This window comes from Mchenga conophoros, linkage group LG3, assembly GCF_057382185.1.
Source record: "Mchenga conophoros isolate Kocher_MC1m ecotype Shallow Benthic linkage group LG3, M_conophoros_male_GT1.1, whole genome shotgun sequence".
In the NCBI taxonomy this organism is placed as follows: domain Eukaryota; kingdom Metazoa; phylum Chordata; class Actinopteri; order Cichliformes; family Cichlidae; genus Mchenga; species Mchenga conophoros.
Genome location: NC_140528.1, coordinates 6003781 through 6019845, shown reverse-complemented (window position 1 = coordinate 6019845; position 16065 = coordinate 6003781). Strand labels below are relative to the sequence as shown.

Genomic DNA, 16065 nt, shown 5'->3' with positions numbered 1-16065 from the left:
CTGACCTCAGAGTATTCAGTTTACAGTTTAAACGTTGTAGTCCAGCAGACAGAAGCTTCACTCCTGAATCCTGCAGCTTTCTGATACTCAGGTCCAGCTCTGTCAGACTAGAGGACTGCGAGCTGAGAACTGAGGACAGAGCTTCACAGTTTTCCTCTGAGAGTTCACAGATGTTAAGTCTGAAGATAAAAACATGAATACAGATTGTTGTTAAAGTGTAATCAGAGTGCAATAGCTTATTGTCTTGTGGTGAGCAGGTTAGTAAAACTTCACTTTAACTTTGAAATGAATAAAAATGCTATGAAACAAGGATAACTGGATAAAGATATAAACAAAAACAAACATCAAACACACAAACAAACAGAACTAAACAGAATACAAATTGATCTGACCTCAGAACATTCAGTTTGGCATGTGGACTCTCCACTGCAGCAGACAGAAGCTTTACTGCTGAAGCCTTCAGGCTGTTGGTACTCAGGTCCAGCTCTCTCAGACTACAGGACTGGGAGCTGACCACTGACAACAAATTTTCACAGCCTTCCTCTGAGACGTTACAGCTGCTCAGTCTGTGAGAGAAAGGGAAAAAACAAAAACAAAAAAAACAAAGAATATATGTGATCAAATTAAATTTGTTTATATGTTGAACCTTTTTTTAATTTTTTTTTATTTTAAACCTTTGAGACTATGAGTGCTACCAGTCCAGTGCACACGATTGGTACCTTGATGGTACCTTGCTCAGGGGTACCACAAGGTAACTATTCGGTGGATTCGACCCCTGACCTTATGATCATGGGGCGACCACTCTGCCTACTGAGCTAATAATTCTGTGTACACTATCATACAATATTAACTAAAACAATTATTTTAGAAAATTTTACTAATTCAATAATCATGCTCATTACCTGTGTATTGTGAAGAACACTGGATTTTAAACACTAGCTGTATAAAACTCTTCCTGTTAAAGGTGTGTATAAAGGAAATGAGCTGAAATCCTGTCTTCCTTCTCTCAACCCAACCAGTCGCATCAGATGGCCCCGCCCCTCCCTGAGCCTGGTTCTGCTGGAGGTTTCTTCCTGTTAAAAGGGAGTTTTTCCTTCCCACTGTCGCCAAAATGCTTTCTCATAGGGGGTCATATGATTGTTGGGTTTTTCTCTGTATCTATGAGGTGCCTTGAGGCGACTTTTGTTGTGATTTGGAGCTATATAAATTAAATTGAATTAAATTGAAAATGCAGACTTCATGGAGAATGTTTGCTGTCAGGATATATCAAAGACAAAGCAGAGATCGATCCAGTCTCTTCCACTAAGCCCACAGAGGGACAGACAACCACTCTCACTCACACCTGCATGAAGTTTAGATCACCAGGTAATCTAACTGCATGTCTGTGGACAGTGGGAGGAAACTGTAGAGGACCCAGAGAGTAATTCTGTGGGAACACTGGTTATGGAAGCCTTACAGTTACACATATGGTTACTGACAAGAAACACGACCTTAGAGGCAATTTCAGTAATAAAGACCGAGTTTCTCCCTCCATACGGGATGAAAACATGACAGCACAGCAGAGATTTATATTTAAAAAGGGAGGGTGTGCACTGAAAGTGAGATACAAACTTGAACTTAAATTATGAACATCAGAAAAAGATGTAGGTGAAGTCTGGCAGGTGAAGTTTGTGCTTTAGAATAAAACAACCAAACTCCTGGAGTTGGAGACAAGTGAACAAGCTGAGGATAATAAACCTGTCAGAGGGGCTGAAGCATCAGAGCTCATGTTCTTATAGGCTGGGTCTGGATTGTCCTTTGATAAGAGTTACAGAACAAAGTGTGTTTTAGAAATGCTGGAGTGAAACATTTAAATTACCATATATTTACTGAGTGACAGATGATCATTTAATTTACTATTTTAAAAAAAAAATGTTACAGTGCTCTTTGAACTAAGCATTTCTGATTTATTTCCCATGATTTTAACAATGAAGCGATGACAACATGTTTACTTACAGAGCTTTGTTGGAGGCTTTGACCACTGGCAGCATTCTCAGAAGAGCCTCCTCTGAAGTAGAGTATTTCTTGAAGTCAAACTCATCCAGATCTTCTTCTGATGACAGTAAGATGAAGGTCAGAGCTGAGCACTGAGCAGGAGACAGTTTACCTGTGGAGACACTTCCTGAAGTCCTGTATTGTTGGATCTCCTCCACTAGAGAACGATCATTCAGTTCATTCAGACAGTGGATCAGATTGATGCTTTTCTCTGCAGACAGATTCTCACTGAGCTTCTTCTTGATGTACTGGAGTGTTTCCTGATTGGTCTGTGAGCTACTTCCTGTCTGTGTCATCAGGGCTCGTAAGAGAGTCTGATTGGTCTGCAGTGAAAGACCCAGGAGGAAGCGGAGGAACAAGTCCAGGTGTCCATTTGGACTCTGTAAGGCCTTGTTCACAGCACTCTGGTAGAAGGGTTTCTCTGCAGATTCTCCTGTTTCAGACTTCTGGGAGGTTGTTTGTTGTTCTTCCAGCAGATTGAGTCCAGAGTTGATGAAGGTCAGATGGACATGAAGAGCAGCCAGAAACTCCTGAACACTCAGATGGATGAAGCAGAACACCTTGTCCTGGTACAGTCCTCTCTCCTCTTTAAAGATCTGTGTGAATACTCCTGAGTACACTGAGGCTTCTCTGATATCGATGCCACACTCTGTCAGGTCTGATTCATAGAAGATCAGGTTTCCTTTCTGCAGCTGATCAAAAGCCAGTTTTCCCAGAGACTCCATCATCTTCCTGCTCTCTGGACTCCAGTGTGGATCTGTCTCAGCTCCTCCATCATACTTGACCTTCTTCACTTTGGCCTGAACCACCAGGAAGTGGATGTACATCGCAGTCAGGGTCTTGGGTAGCTGTCCTCCCTCTCTGGTTTCCAGCACATCCTCCAGAACTGTAGCAGTGATCCAGCGGAAGACTGGGATGTGGCACATGATGTGGAGGCTTCGTGATGTCTTGATGTGGGAGATGATGCTGCTGGCCTGCTCCTCATCTCTGATTCTCTTCCTGAAGTACTCCTCCTTCTGTGGGTCAGTGAACCCTCTGACCTCTGTCACCATGCCAACACAGTCAGGAGGGATCTGATTGGCTGCTGCAGGTCGTGTGGTTATCCAGAGGCGAGCAGAGGGAAGCAGTTTCCCCCTGATGAGGTTTATCAGCAGCACATCCACTGAGGTGGACTTTCTAGGGTCAGTTAGGATTGTAGTTTTGTGGAAGTCCAGAGGAAGTCGACACTCATCCAGACCATCAAAGATGAACACAACCTGGAAGTCTTCAAAGCTGCAGATTCCTGCTTCTTTGGTTTCAGTAAAGAAGTGATGAACAAGTCCCACCAAGCTGAACTTTTCCTCTTTCAGCACATTCAGCACTCTGAAAGTGAATGGAAATATGAACTGGATGTCCTGGTTGGCTTTGTCTTCAGCCCAGTCCAGGCTGTATTTCTGTGTTAAGACTGTTTTCCCAATGCCAGCCACTCCCTTTGTCAGCACTGTTCTGATTGGTTCGTCTCTTCCAGGTGAGGCTTTAAAGATGTCTTCTTGTCTGATTGTTGTTTCTGGTCTGTCTGGTTTCCTGGATGCTGTTTCAATCTGTCTGACCTCATGTTCATCATTGACCTCTGCAGTCCCTCCCTCTGTGATGTAGAGCTCTGTGTAGATCTGATTCAGGAGGGTTGGGCTTCCTGCTTTAGCGATGCCCTCAAACACACACTGGAACTTCTTCTTCAGAGCAGATTTAAGGTTACGATGACAAACTGTAGCTGGAAGTTCTGAATAATAATAATAAAAATACAACTTTAACAATCACATTATGCAAAATGCTGATGACAATTTCTGACCCACTGAGAAATGACTGAACACACTGGTGTCACAAGTGTCTCATTTATCCAGCAGCTTAAATCTTTAGATAAATCCTCTTACGTCTCTGCAGACGGTCAGCCAGCTCCTCCTGCTTCATTCTCCTCAGGAAGTCCACTGTGATCTTCACAAATGCCTCTCTGCTGTTTCTCCTCTGCTCATCATCCTCCCTCTGAAACTCCAAGCACTGGGGCTTATTTGGATTCAGAGCCTTCTGGATCTTCTTCAGCTCGTTCTTCACAAAAGTGATGATGTTGTCCTCCAGCAGCTGGAACAGAATATTTATGAATGACCCACCACTCTGAACTTTAGTCCACACAACATCCACTTCCGAACGATCAAGGGGCATATCATCCACGAACTCTTTACCAATTATAGGTTTGACTTTATCTTATTAACTGAGACTTTGTCCACAACTCCATGATCCCAAAACGTTGATTCTGTTCATATGAATGCAGTGATTTAAGTGGGAGAAACATTTCACTGGTGTTCAGAGCTGAACTACCAACAGGTTGAGAATCGAAGCCAGAAACTTGGAGATGTTTCAGGTGACTCATACAGACAACTGGTCTTAAAGGTAGATATTACGATATTACGTATCGGTATCGGTCCGATACTGACCTAAATTACTGGATCGGATATCGGAGAGGAATAAAAAATGTAATCCAATCCATTAAATATCAAAAAAGCACCTCACAGAACTTGCGACACGGCGTAACTCGGCTCATAACCGTAGCACGTCGGAGCAGTGTGCTCACGTGATGGAGCGGCTGTGTGTATTTGTAGCTTCGGCATTTCATCTCCGAGGAAGTTTTCCCAGAGAGAAGTAAAGCAAGTGTGTAAGTTCATCTCTGAATGTTTGTAAAGCATTCCCACATTAAGCTTAACAACCGATATATGAAGTGACTGCCTCTCTCTCTCTCTCTCCTGCTGCTACTTCAATCATGAAACTGCTTAATGATCAGCTGATCGGCTTTTCTGTCGCGAGTCCGTTTTTGGCCCACTTTGCACCAGAATAAGGAAACCAGAGGCTGAACAACAGCAGCACGTTTAAGCTTGATAAGCTGTTGTTAGAATTTATTTAATATTACTTTCTACACCAGGATCTTTTTCTACGTAGCTGACGGCTGGTAACTGTGCAGGGGCGGATCTAGCAAAGTTTAGCCAGGGGGGCCGATAGGGCATGAACAGGGAAAAGGGGGCACAAAGATAGTTAGCTGTCGATGATTTTCTCAGTAAGATTGTAGGATTTTGAGTTATTCTTCAGATTTATTTAAACTCCTATATTGTGCAGTGTTGAGCGACCCATATTTTCTCTGTACTTTTCATAACAGAAGCCAGACTTTCAGCTAGTTTTTCTTTTTTAAGTGCTCTAACTTCCATCATGTTTGTCATTTATTGCTCAAAGATGTTGAAGAAACAGTTATTCAGCTTCATTCCCACTGATCTCGACTACAAACTGTTTCACTTTGGTTTTTGTTTAAAGCCTCGATGTTTAAAACGTTTCCCTGTGATCACATTTGCACCGTATGATTTCAAAGTTTGTTTTCTTTTGGTCATTTAGTCCACAGAGTCCTTGGTGTTCTGAAAGGGACCTATAAATAAATGCATTATTATTAATAATAAAGAAGTTGTTGTACATGTACAGACCATAAATATGGAGTCCAGCTGTGTTTGATGCTGCTGGGCAGACTGACCACTGGGAACCTCTGAGCTCTGCTGCTCCACTCTGTGGAAGAACCATGAAGGATTAGATCAACACAGGATGAAGATCCAGGAGTTTCTGCTCAAATAACTTCATCTGAATCAAGTCTGTCAAGTTTTAAACTCTCAGATTGTGAACATATCAGTAATTTTCAGTCTGTTTTCATGGACGTCCTTTCAGTGGTGATGTCAGGGATGATTTTGAAGAAGCTCATCAAACTGAACCATCAGCAGATCACTGCTCCAAAACCAGAACATGATCCGAGTCTCCCTCCACCACCAGAACACCAGCTTTACTAACGTGGTAGATCAGTGTAGTACAGATCAATAACTGATGAGTCATTTGATCAAAATCACTGAGTGCTTCACGTCTGACCCTCTGATGCTTCTGTAGACATTTTGCATATTTAATGAATGTCTGACAGTTTTACATTCATTCTATGAACACAGTGGAAATGTTGTGTTATAGTCTCCATGTTGTTTCCAGCATCATAAATTCTTCAGTTCAGAAAATTAGATTCTTTCTTCACAGCTGAAAAACAACAACATTTATTCTCTATTGAAATCTGCATCGTCCACTCCAAAGGTCACAATCTGAAGGTAACATCTGGTTTTGTTCCCTGTGGTTAACTCTGAGCATCAGTATGGTGGGATTTATCCACTACATCCACACCACTGTGGTTCAGTGTTGTCCTGATGGAGTAACAGCAGCCAGTATGATCCAGGCTTTAGCTGCTGGGTCTCTGTGTGACCTCTCAGACTGTTTAACAGATCAGACACAAAGAGAATCAGAGCAGCTCTGTTCTTTAAAGACAAACATGAACCCACTCAGGTCACACTTTCCCCACAGATATGAGCATCACTGTCCTCAAACAGCAAATGACCAAGTCGAACATTTGGATCTTTTCTCTTTCATTGTTTTCTTTTTAATGAATCTTTGTAACAATCTGAGGATGTTTCAGGTCATATTTATCCAGGAAACACAAACATGTAAAGGAGTCATCACAGCTCTCTGACCTCGTTGCTCCAGGTTCACCACTGAAGCCTGGAGGTCGAACTTTGGACCGGTCACTCCTCACAGACGGACAGCTGGACCCTGCAGACTGTGACCTCTGACCTCTGCAGACACAAACATGATTGAAGCAGCTGTGATCACACAGACTGCAGATAATGCAGCTGTTTCCTGTCAGTAACATCCTCTTAGATTAGAGTTCAGCTTTTTACAGGAAAACTGGACAAAACTGATTTTTGTTACAAACTCATTTTCATTTCCTCTCAGCTCACAAACACAGTCAGACAATCAACCAGAGTCAACACTTCAATTCAATTCAATTCAATTCAATTTTATTTATATAGCGCCAAATCACAACAAAAGTCGCCTCAAGGCGCTTCATAGATACAGAGAAAAACCCAACAATCATATGACCCCCTATGAGCAAGCACTTTGGCGACAGTGGGAAGGAAAAACTCCCTTTTAACAGGAAGAAACCTCCGGCAGAACCAGGCTCAGGGAGGGGCGGCCATCTGCTGCGACCGGTTGGGGTGAGAGAAGGAAGACAGGATAAAGACATGCTGTGGAAGAGAGACAGAGGTTAATAACAGATATGATTCAATGCAGAGAGGTCTGTTAACACATAGTGAGTGAGAAAGGTGACTGGAAAGGAAAAACTCAATGCATCATGGGAATCCCCCGGCAGCCTACATCTATTGCAGCATAACAAAGGGAGGATTCAGGGTCACCTGGTCCAGCCCTAACTATAAGCTTTAGAAAAAAGGAAAGTTTTAAGCCTAATCTTAAAAGTAGAGATAGTGTCTGTCTCCCGAATCCAAACTGGAAGCTGGTTCCACAGAAGAGGGGCCTGAAAACTGAAGGCTCTCCCTCCCATTCTACTTTTAAATACTCTAGGAACAACAAGTAGGCCTGCAGAGCGAGAGCGGAGCGCTCTAATAGGGTGATATGGTACTACAAGGTCATTAAGATAAGATGGGGCCTGATTATTTAAGACCTTGTATGTGAGGAGCAGGATTTTGAATTCAATTCTGGATTTAACAGGAAGCCAATGAAGGGAAGCCAAAACAGGAGAAATATGCTCTCTCTTTCTAGTCCCTGTCAGGACTCTTGCTGCAGCATTTTGGATTAGCTGAAGGCTTTTCAGTGAGTTTTTTGGACATCCTGATAATAATGAATTACAGTAGTCCAGCCTGGAAGTAATAAATGCATGAACTAGTTTTTCAGCGTCACTCTGAGACAGGATATTTCTAATTTTAGAGATGTTGCGCAAATGGAAGAAAGCAGTCTTACATATTTGTTTAATATGTGCGTTGAACACTGATTATAATGTCAGTGCAAAATTATTTCTGTTACTCAGTGAGTTCAGCTCTCTGACCTCATTGCTCCAGGTTCACCACTGAAGTCTGGATTTAGATCTTTGGACCGGTCGCTCCTCACAGACGGACAGCTGGACCCTGCAGACTCTGCTCTGTCCTCCTCTTCCTCCATCATCATCTTCAGTCAGTCTGAGAGGTAAACCACAAACACTCAGTGAGTTCACATTAACAGGAGTAACTGAGTTACAGTCGCTGACCTATGACCTGTCATGTAACCTAGAAACCAGGTCAATATGTCTGTAGGTTCAGTCATCCAGGTCATGTGATCTAAGGAGCTTGGAGAGAAAAGAGACGTCTTTAAGTTTCTGGAAGACGTTTCATCAGAGAAGCTTCTTCAGCTCCAAAACCAAACGGTGGAGAGTCCCAGATATTTAAACCTGAGAGGGAAAGAAAGCATGTCGCTGACCCACCACTGATGTTATTTCAAGGAGGAAACTGAGAGCCTTTGCACCAGGAGCACAAACATCAGCTCCAGCAATGATCCACTGATGTGTTTTTATTCCATGTATGAATGTTGTTATTGACAGAGATGACGTTTGTGTGTCAGTGATGCAGTGACTGTTGTTGTTACCTGTACAGGCTGGTTAGACTCTATGAAACAGATCATACAGATCTCTGCATGTTAGAAGAGACTATTAAAGGTCATGAATGAGACAAAGGCAGGGAGGCGTCCTTTACAGCTAAACAGCAGAGTGAGAGAACAGCCAGCACCTCTACATTTATCACATTATACAGCACATGTATGATACTGACAGGGATGAGAAGAATTTAGTGATTCTGATCCCATCATTGATATTACTTATTGATTCTCAGTAGCTCTGCTCTGACAGTCACCACCATCACTGAGCAGCATATCAAAGACATTTGTGCACATTAACTGCATGTTGTGGGTCAAATGTTTGTGCATGTTGGAGGCATTTCCTCTTTGTTGTGATCAGTGTTGGTCATTACTCAAAACAGTCATTATTACACATATTACACAGAACACTTTGATTAAAAGTAATGGAGTACGTTACTTCATTACTCCTCATAACATTACTTTGATGTTACTGTGTAAAATGAACAAATGAGCATGTAACAACATAAAGCTGAGGTACAGCCCCACACACCAACACAGATCCTGATGAGGTCACGTGATGTTTCTCTGAGTGTTTATGAACACAAATCAAAGATGAAACAGCACAAAGACACTTCAAAGTGATTCTACTGTAGAAACATGAACAGGTAGAAACCTGCAGCCTGACTGCTCATCACTTTGTTACCTGTTCAAGTTCAGCAGCAGCAGCTCACTTTATCATTGTGAAAACAAAAATGTCAAAAACATTGCTATTCTCTATAAAACAAAGCATGTCCTGAACAAAAAATCATTATACACACTTTATTGTATTCTGTTGCTTCCATATACACTCAACAAAAATATAAACGCAACACCTTTGTTACTGCTCCCATTCCCCATAGGATGGAAGTAGAGACCTAAAATTCATTCCAGATACACAATATAACCATCCCTCCCAAACAGTGGTCACAAATCAGTCCAAATGTGTGGTAGTGGGCACATCTGCCATATTGAGATAATCCATCCCACCTCACAGGTGTGCCACATCAGGATGCTGATCTGACATCATGAGTAGTGCACAGGTGTACCTCAGACTGCCCACAACAAAAGGCCACCCTGGAATGTGCAGTTTTTTGCGCTATTGGGGGTCTGGGGACCCAGAACCGGTCAGTATCTGGTGTGACCACCATTTGCCTCATGCAGTGCAACACATCGTCGCATGGAGTCTATCAGATTGTCAATTGTGGCCTGTGGAATGTTGGTCCACTCCACTTCAATGGCTGTGCGAGGTTGTTGGATATTGGTGGGAACTGGTACACGCTGTCGTATACGCCGGTCAAGCACATCCCAAACATGCTCAATGGGTGACATGTCCGGTGAGTATGCTGGCCATGCAAGAACTGGGACATTCTCAGCTGCCATCTGCCCTGAACAATGTGAACCATGATTCATCCGTGAAGCGCACACCTCTCCAACGTGCCAGACGCCATCGAATGTGAGCATTTGCCCACACAAGTCTGTTACGGCGACGAGCTGGAGTCAGGTCAAGACCCCGATGAGGACGACGGGCATGCAGTTGAGCGTCCCTGAGACGGTTTCTGACAGTTTGTGCAGAAATTGTTTGGTTGTGCAAACCAATTGTTCCAGCAGCTGTCTGGGTGGCTGGTCTCAGACGATCTTGGAGGTGAACCTGCTGGATGTGGAGGTCCTGGGCTGGTGTGGTTACACGAGGTCTGACAGTGATTTAAAAAGGTGTGGTTCATTTTCCTTGTTTAAAAACATGTTTAAAAATAGAGTATTAGAAAAATATATAAATCAAGAATGAAAAGAGCAAAAAAAAAAAAACAAAACCAAAAAACAAGATATTTTGTGAAAAGGGTTGGCGTAATAAGCAAATGCTTCAGCCAATACCTTTTGATTAGCCTTGTATCATGCTTTCTTGCTTTATGGTAGATTTTTGTTCTGTTTTCACTGAGATATTTGAATGCTAATCAATAAAATCAAAATCAAATCACGGTGCTGGGCCCTATTTCAGGAAGCCGGTTTAGAAAACTCAGAGTGAAAAACGATACTCAGGGTTGAGTAACCCCGAACTGTCCAACTCGGAATATTCTGTTTCAGAAAGGCTGATAACAAGTAGTTCAATCAACGCGGAGTTGCTACAACCCCAAGTCAAGCGCGCGCACGAGGATACATAAAGCCCTGATTAGTGGAGCACAGATTAAGCGAGTCACCATGGAGACGGAGGGAAAGAAGGCGCGGTCAATGTATTTCACAGCGCTTGAGGCGGAAATTCTGATGGCAGCATATGCCGACAGCATGCACATCATGCAGAAAAAAAGTAACACAGCCGCAGCTGCAAAGGAAAGGGAGCATGCATGGCAAAACATAACCGACAGAGTCAATGCGTGAGTGTTAATCTAAACATTGATCTAGGGATCACCACCCATTTAACACGTCATCTCAGTATATGTCATTTCATTGCCTATGTCATACATTTTATGTTGTGATGTGATGTGAGCGCAGGTGCAACCCAACAGGCCCCAAACGTGCCTGGCAGCAAGTAAAAATGAAATATAAAAATATAGTCCAAACAGGTAAGGTGTAATTGTATTATGAGCCATAGTGCTTGGTCTGTTTGTCCCATGTAAATCAATTGCAGTTAGAGGCTACAGTAATATACCTCCTGTAAGCACATATTGAAATTATCTGAGCACATCACAAGTACATATTTGCTTACTCTGTATGCCCAAATGTGGCCCGTTATAGCCAACAGAAAAAAAGCGGAGGCCCGAAAAACAGGTGGGGGTCCTCCACCACCACCACTCACAGAGGCTGAGCAGTTGGCCCTCAGCCAAAACAGTGGGCGCCCTGTGGCTGAAGGCATCTCTGCGGGGACATCCTCTGAGTCAATAACCCCACAAGACACAAGTGCCTACATAAGGGGTAAATCCAAAACAATACATGGCGTGCATACATCCATTCTGCACAGTCACCTTGACCAAAATGAACTATGTCGTAGTGAAGTTATTGTCCTACTGTCAGAGAATGACAGTTATCAAACAGTCAGGTGAATAAACAACACTGAGACACTTGGAAACTGTTAACGTGCTGCATGGGTGAGGGCCCAGGGAGAGACTCACACACACCGAGCTGCAGTGGTACGTCTTTATTAAGAGCATAGCAGTGTCCTTTAATTTTGCATACATGTGTGTGTGTGTGTTAACCTCTCACACACCTGAAAGGCCCTGGGGACCTTTTGTGGCTTTTGCATTTTTCAATTCCAAGCCATTTGCACTGTGTTGAACTGAATATAGCCAAATTCTCCAAAAAAAAGTTTGGTATAATTTTATTTCAAAATTCATTTGTTGTCACATGGTATCGCACGTGTGTGCTGGAGAAAGGAGTCCCACGCAACATGCCCCGGTGATCGTCGCGACTTACCCCGGGAAGAGGCACTTCTTTCGGCCTAGAGGAGCAGCATTGGCCGCCTGGAGACCATTTTCTGCTCCTGCAAAAAAAATTAAAAGTGGATCGAAATTAATTTTGGTGCCAATCTTTGGACCATCTAAAGGCCTAATTATAATAACAATCAAATATTACTTCAAATGTTTTTTTTGGAAAATATTTAGTTTTTTTGTTTTTTGGGGCTAAAAAAACAGTGCGCTCATGTAATACAACTGGGATTTAAAGGGTTAAAACAACGAAAATATAATTAAAACTTTATATGAATATTTCAGGGAGAAGTATTTTTAAAAGACTGACCAATTTAAAGTGAAAAAAATAAATTAATATTTAATATTTTTATTGCACTTTTTGGGGAATGGACATAGGCTTAAAGGTGGATGCATTTTTTTTAATGTGCTCCTGCAAAAAAAATAAAAGTAGATCGAAATTAATGTTGGTGCCAATCTTTGGACCATCTAAAGGCCTAATTATAATAACAATTGAATATTACCTCAAATGTTTTTTTTGGAAAATATTCAAGTTTTTTGTTTTTTGGGGCAAAAAAACCAGTGCGCTCATGTAATAAAACTGGGATTTAAAGGGTTAAAACAACGAAAATATAATTAAAACTTTATATGAATATTTCAGGGAGAAGTAGTTTTAAAAGACTGACCAATTTAAAGTGGAATAAAATATGAATATATAATCTTTTTATTGCACTATTTGGGGGGTAGACGTTTTGGTCCACTAGGGCCTTTAGAGGGTGCATTTTTTTAGGGCCTATTAAGAGCATAGCAGTGTCCTTTAATTTTGCATACATGTGTGTGTGTGTGTTAACCTCTCACAGGGTGAGCTCCCTGTTCCCAGAGACAGAGCGAGTAGTACATTTCGTACTTTTCCCAATAAGAGTAACATATGAACATATACCTTAATGCAACATAAAGCTCATAAAAGCGTTTCCACCCTAACACCTACTGATTTTGCCTTCCCTCAGTGTCGGTTGTCTCTGAGAGCATACTGACAATGAGGTGTATGGTGATTGGTATGTCTGGTAATTGCCATTTGCGCCCACATAAGTCATGAGTGACCTGTATGAACCCCATATACTTCCAGTTGATGGTGATGGTGTACTGCATCTGGTGCAGCCCCCTGTTGAGCCAGACCGACATGCAGTTGTGAGTACTCGTAATACTCCACAGACTACATGTGTCAACAGTAGAACAGCAATGTTGTTAAATGTCTTGTAAAATTATGATATTATTTTATGCCATGTTATACCCCTAATTAAAGATTGTGAATTATTATGTAGTTTTAGTTTGCATTATTCTCCTGAATTAGAAGAAGCTGATAACTATTGCATTAGTTAAACTGATTTGCATTACATTAAATTGCTGACTTGTTGTGAATGAATGATATTGTTTTATGATGCATTATATTGCTGAGTTATAAGAAATACTGTTCGCAGAAGGTTATTGTCTAATTTGTCTGAGTAGAAGAGAACAGAGTGTGCTGGAGTTTTCTGCCCCATTTCAGCAGGAGCAGATAAACAGGGAGCCAAGGTCGTAGCTTAGGCGCTGTGTGAGAGAGAGCATGTGAATGTTTAGGCTTTTTATGATAAGGTGGAGGCACCAGAGGTTATAAAAGTTTGAGCAATGCTCCACCATTTTGAGATTTTGAGGCTGTCTGCATCAGTGTTCATCTCCCACGTGTGTGATCATTAAATCATCGTTTGACTCAACCCGGCCGGACCAGTGTTGTTATTGTGGTTTTTTCTCTTGTCTCCATCCCCAATATTTTGAACCTTAACAGCTTGGGGGCTCGTCCTGTGGTATTGGGGTGGAATTTAAAAGTTTGGACGGTCCGAGGTTGTCGAACGGACAGGCACGAGCCAGTGGTCTGATGTGAGTGGACAAAAGCCGGCTTATCTAAAGGTAAGGCACTACCTGTTGAATGATTTCCAAAATGTGCCAGATTGGATATGACTAAATTAAAGTCTACTCACTGAAATTACTGGTAGAGTGTCTGTTTTGATTTTGATGAGAATCACCGTGTGTTATGCAGTTAAAGTTGCTTAAGAATGTTTAATGAAGTTGAAGAAATATGAAAGTAATAATGTTGGGTTTGAGTCCCTGGATATTGAGCTGAAGGCTCAGGTAGTTTGGTAGGGAAATTAGGACAGAAACTGTTCCAGAAGTAACAGATACTGTTTAATAGTTTTACAAATTAGGACAGAAACTGTTCCCAGAAGTAACAGAGACTGTTTAATTGGTCGTAAAAAAGTTATCTTTCTTCGGTGGGACCCGTTATGGTAAAATTTTTCAAAATCGGTTAGGTTAAAATTATTATAGGACGGCACTGGAAGATGCTAAGAAGCACATAGCCCGGAGGTTACGCTCCCTCCTGGCCGTGGACGCGCGGTCTTGACCTGTCGGCGAACAGGGGTATTTCAGTTTTGGTTTAACTGTGGGGTACAGGGCATCCCGAAATAAGCTAGGAGTTACCGAGACTCCTCATCGTTTAAAACGGTGTCATGTGCTTGTTTGGACAAAGTTAAATTGAGTTAGGGATTTAGAAGTTAGGTCAGAAACTGTTCCCAGAAGTAACAGATACTGTTTAATTGATTACAAAAAAGTGAAGCTTTCTTCGGTTGGACCCGTTAACTTAAATTTGTCGAAATTTGTTAGGTGCTGAATCTGTCAGGCCTGTCAGTAATTGTAAATATAAGACGTCTTTGTAATATAAAATAGAAGAGTTTTGTCTGAGCTTTGTGTGACCCTGTGTGTGACGACAGCGCACTGCAGCGCTGCGAGCTATTTTTAGACGGTGTGTGAACATGCAAATGAGCTGTGACGCGCACAGAGGACTTTGCTTCCTGTTTAGCGTGTTTTTGAGTTTTATAATTTTGATTTGCAAACAATGATACATGCCTGTAAGTAAAACGCTGATTTTGCTGATTATGATACTACAAATAAGGTGTTGAATGACTGGGGTGTGAATGATGTTGGAGTTTACAGCTGAAACTCAGAGAGGAGTGTGTTGGGAGACTGGCATGTAGTCTGCAGTGCAAAGGTGGGCGTCTTGCCTGCTAGTCTATTTAACAGTAATGAAAATGATATTAAATAAATCTCTCAGTGTGTTGATACAGGTGGCTATGGGGCTGGACCAACTGCCCCCACAAGCACGGCGGCCGAAGCAAAATTATAGTAATGGACACAAAATCAGCAAGAATCAGCAGCTGTGGAAAAGACAGCAGCTAGCAGAGAATTAAAGGAGAAATTAAGAGAAGTTTTACACATAAAATTGCGGCCAACAGACTTGTGGAGGTTGGGAAGGCGCCTGGAGCATCACAACAAGAAGGTGAAACAAAAACACACACAAGCAGAGAAATGTGAGAGAGAGGCACGTGCTAGAGAAATGCCTCGTTTGAGAAAAAACGTTAAATTAGCCCATGTACAAACGCACATACACGCAATGAAGAAACAGCTTACACCCATGAACACGTGAAGATTTTCCAGCAAGTTTAAAGCAGTGAAACTTAACATACACCCGCCGTTACACAATAAAGTTTATCCACTACTAACAAATAAACCCTCTGGGTTGCAGGACAACAACTTAACTTCAAAAAAAAAAAAAAAAAAAATCACAACCAGTGATAACACGACAAATTTAGTGGTTAATAAAAGTCAAATTGTGACATGTTTTCTTCTGATTGATTAATACAAGTGATTACTGAATGAAAGAAAATTCCATTTTTGTGCTTTAAACATGATCTTAAGAATTTTAACATGTACCTGTGTTGTCCTGTCAGCTTGGTGGGTTATGAGAGGATTATATGGTGAAAAAAAAAAAAAAAAAAAAAAGGGGGAGAGAAGGCTGACACAGGGCCTGGTCCCGTTGTTTTTCCCCTCTCTGAGTAACACAGCCAATACAACATGATTTTCCTGTTCGTTTGTTTTTGTTTTGTTTTGTTTTTTCTCTTTATGCTTGATTACAGGCTGCTTTGTCGGCCCGGAAAAGCCGAGGCTGACCCTGGACTCCTGCTCTCCCCTCTACCATCTTTGCTCTCTCCTCTACCATCTTTGATGTGAC

The 16065-nt window shown here is 41.9% G+C and overlaps 1 protein-coding gene across 1 annotated transcript in view; it reads right to left on the bottom strand.

The window, feature by feature from the left end:
- The window catches only part of LOC146577094 (protein NLRC3-like), a 222326-nt gene that overhangs the window by 193429 nt on the left and 12832 nt on the right, over positions 1-16065 (bottom strand). Inside the window, exons 4-11 of the mRNA XM_085268130.1 lie at positions 11974-12040; positions 7973-8102; positions 6603-6704; positions 5532-5610; positions 3945-4149; positions 1996-3793; positions 393-566; positions 6-179 (exon numbers count right to left, since the gene is read on the bottom strand). Coding sequence (XP_085124256.1) covers positions 6-179; positions 393-566; positions 1996-3793; positions 3945-4149; positions 5532-5610; positions 6603-6704; positions 7973-8091 — 2651 coding nt within the window. The 5' untranslated portion in view covers positions 8092-8102; positions 11974-12040. The remainder of the gene's footprint in view (positions 1-5; positions 180-392; positions 567-1995; positions 3794-3944; positions 4150-5531; positions 5611-6602; positions 6705-7972; positions 8103-11973; positions 12041-16065) is intronic.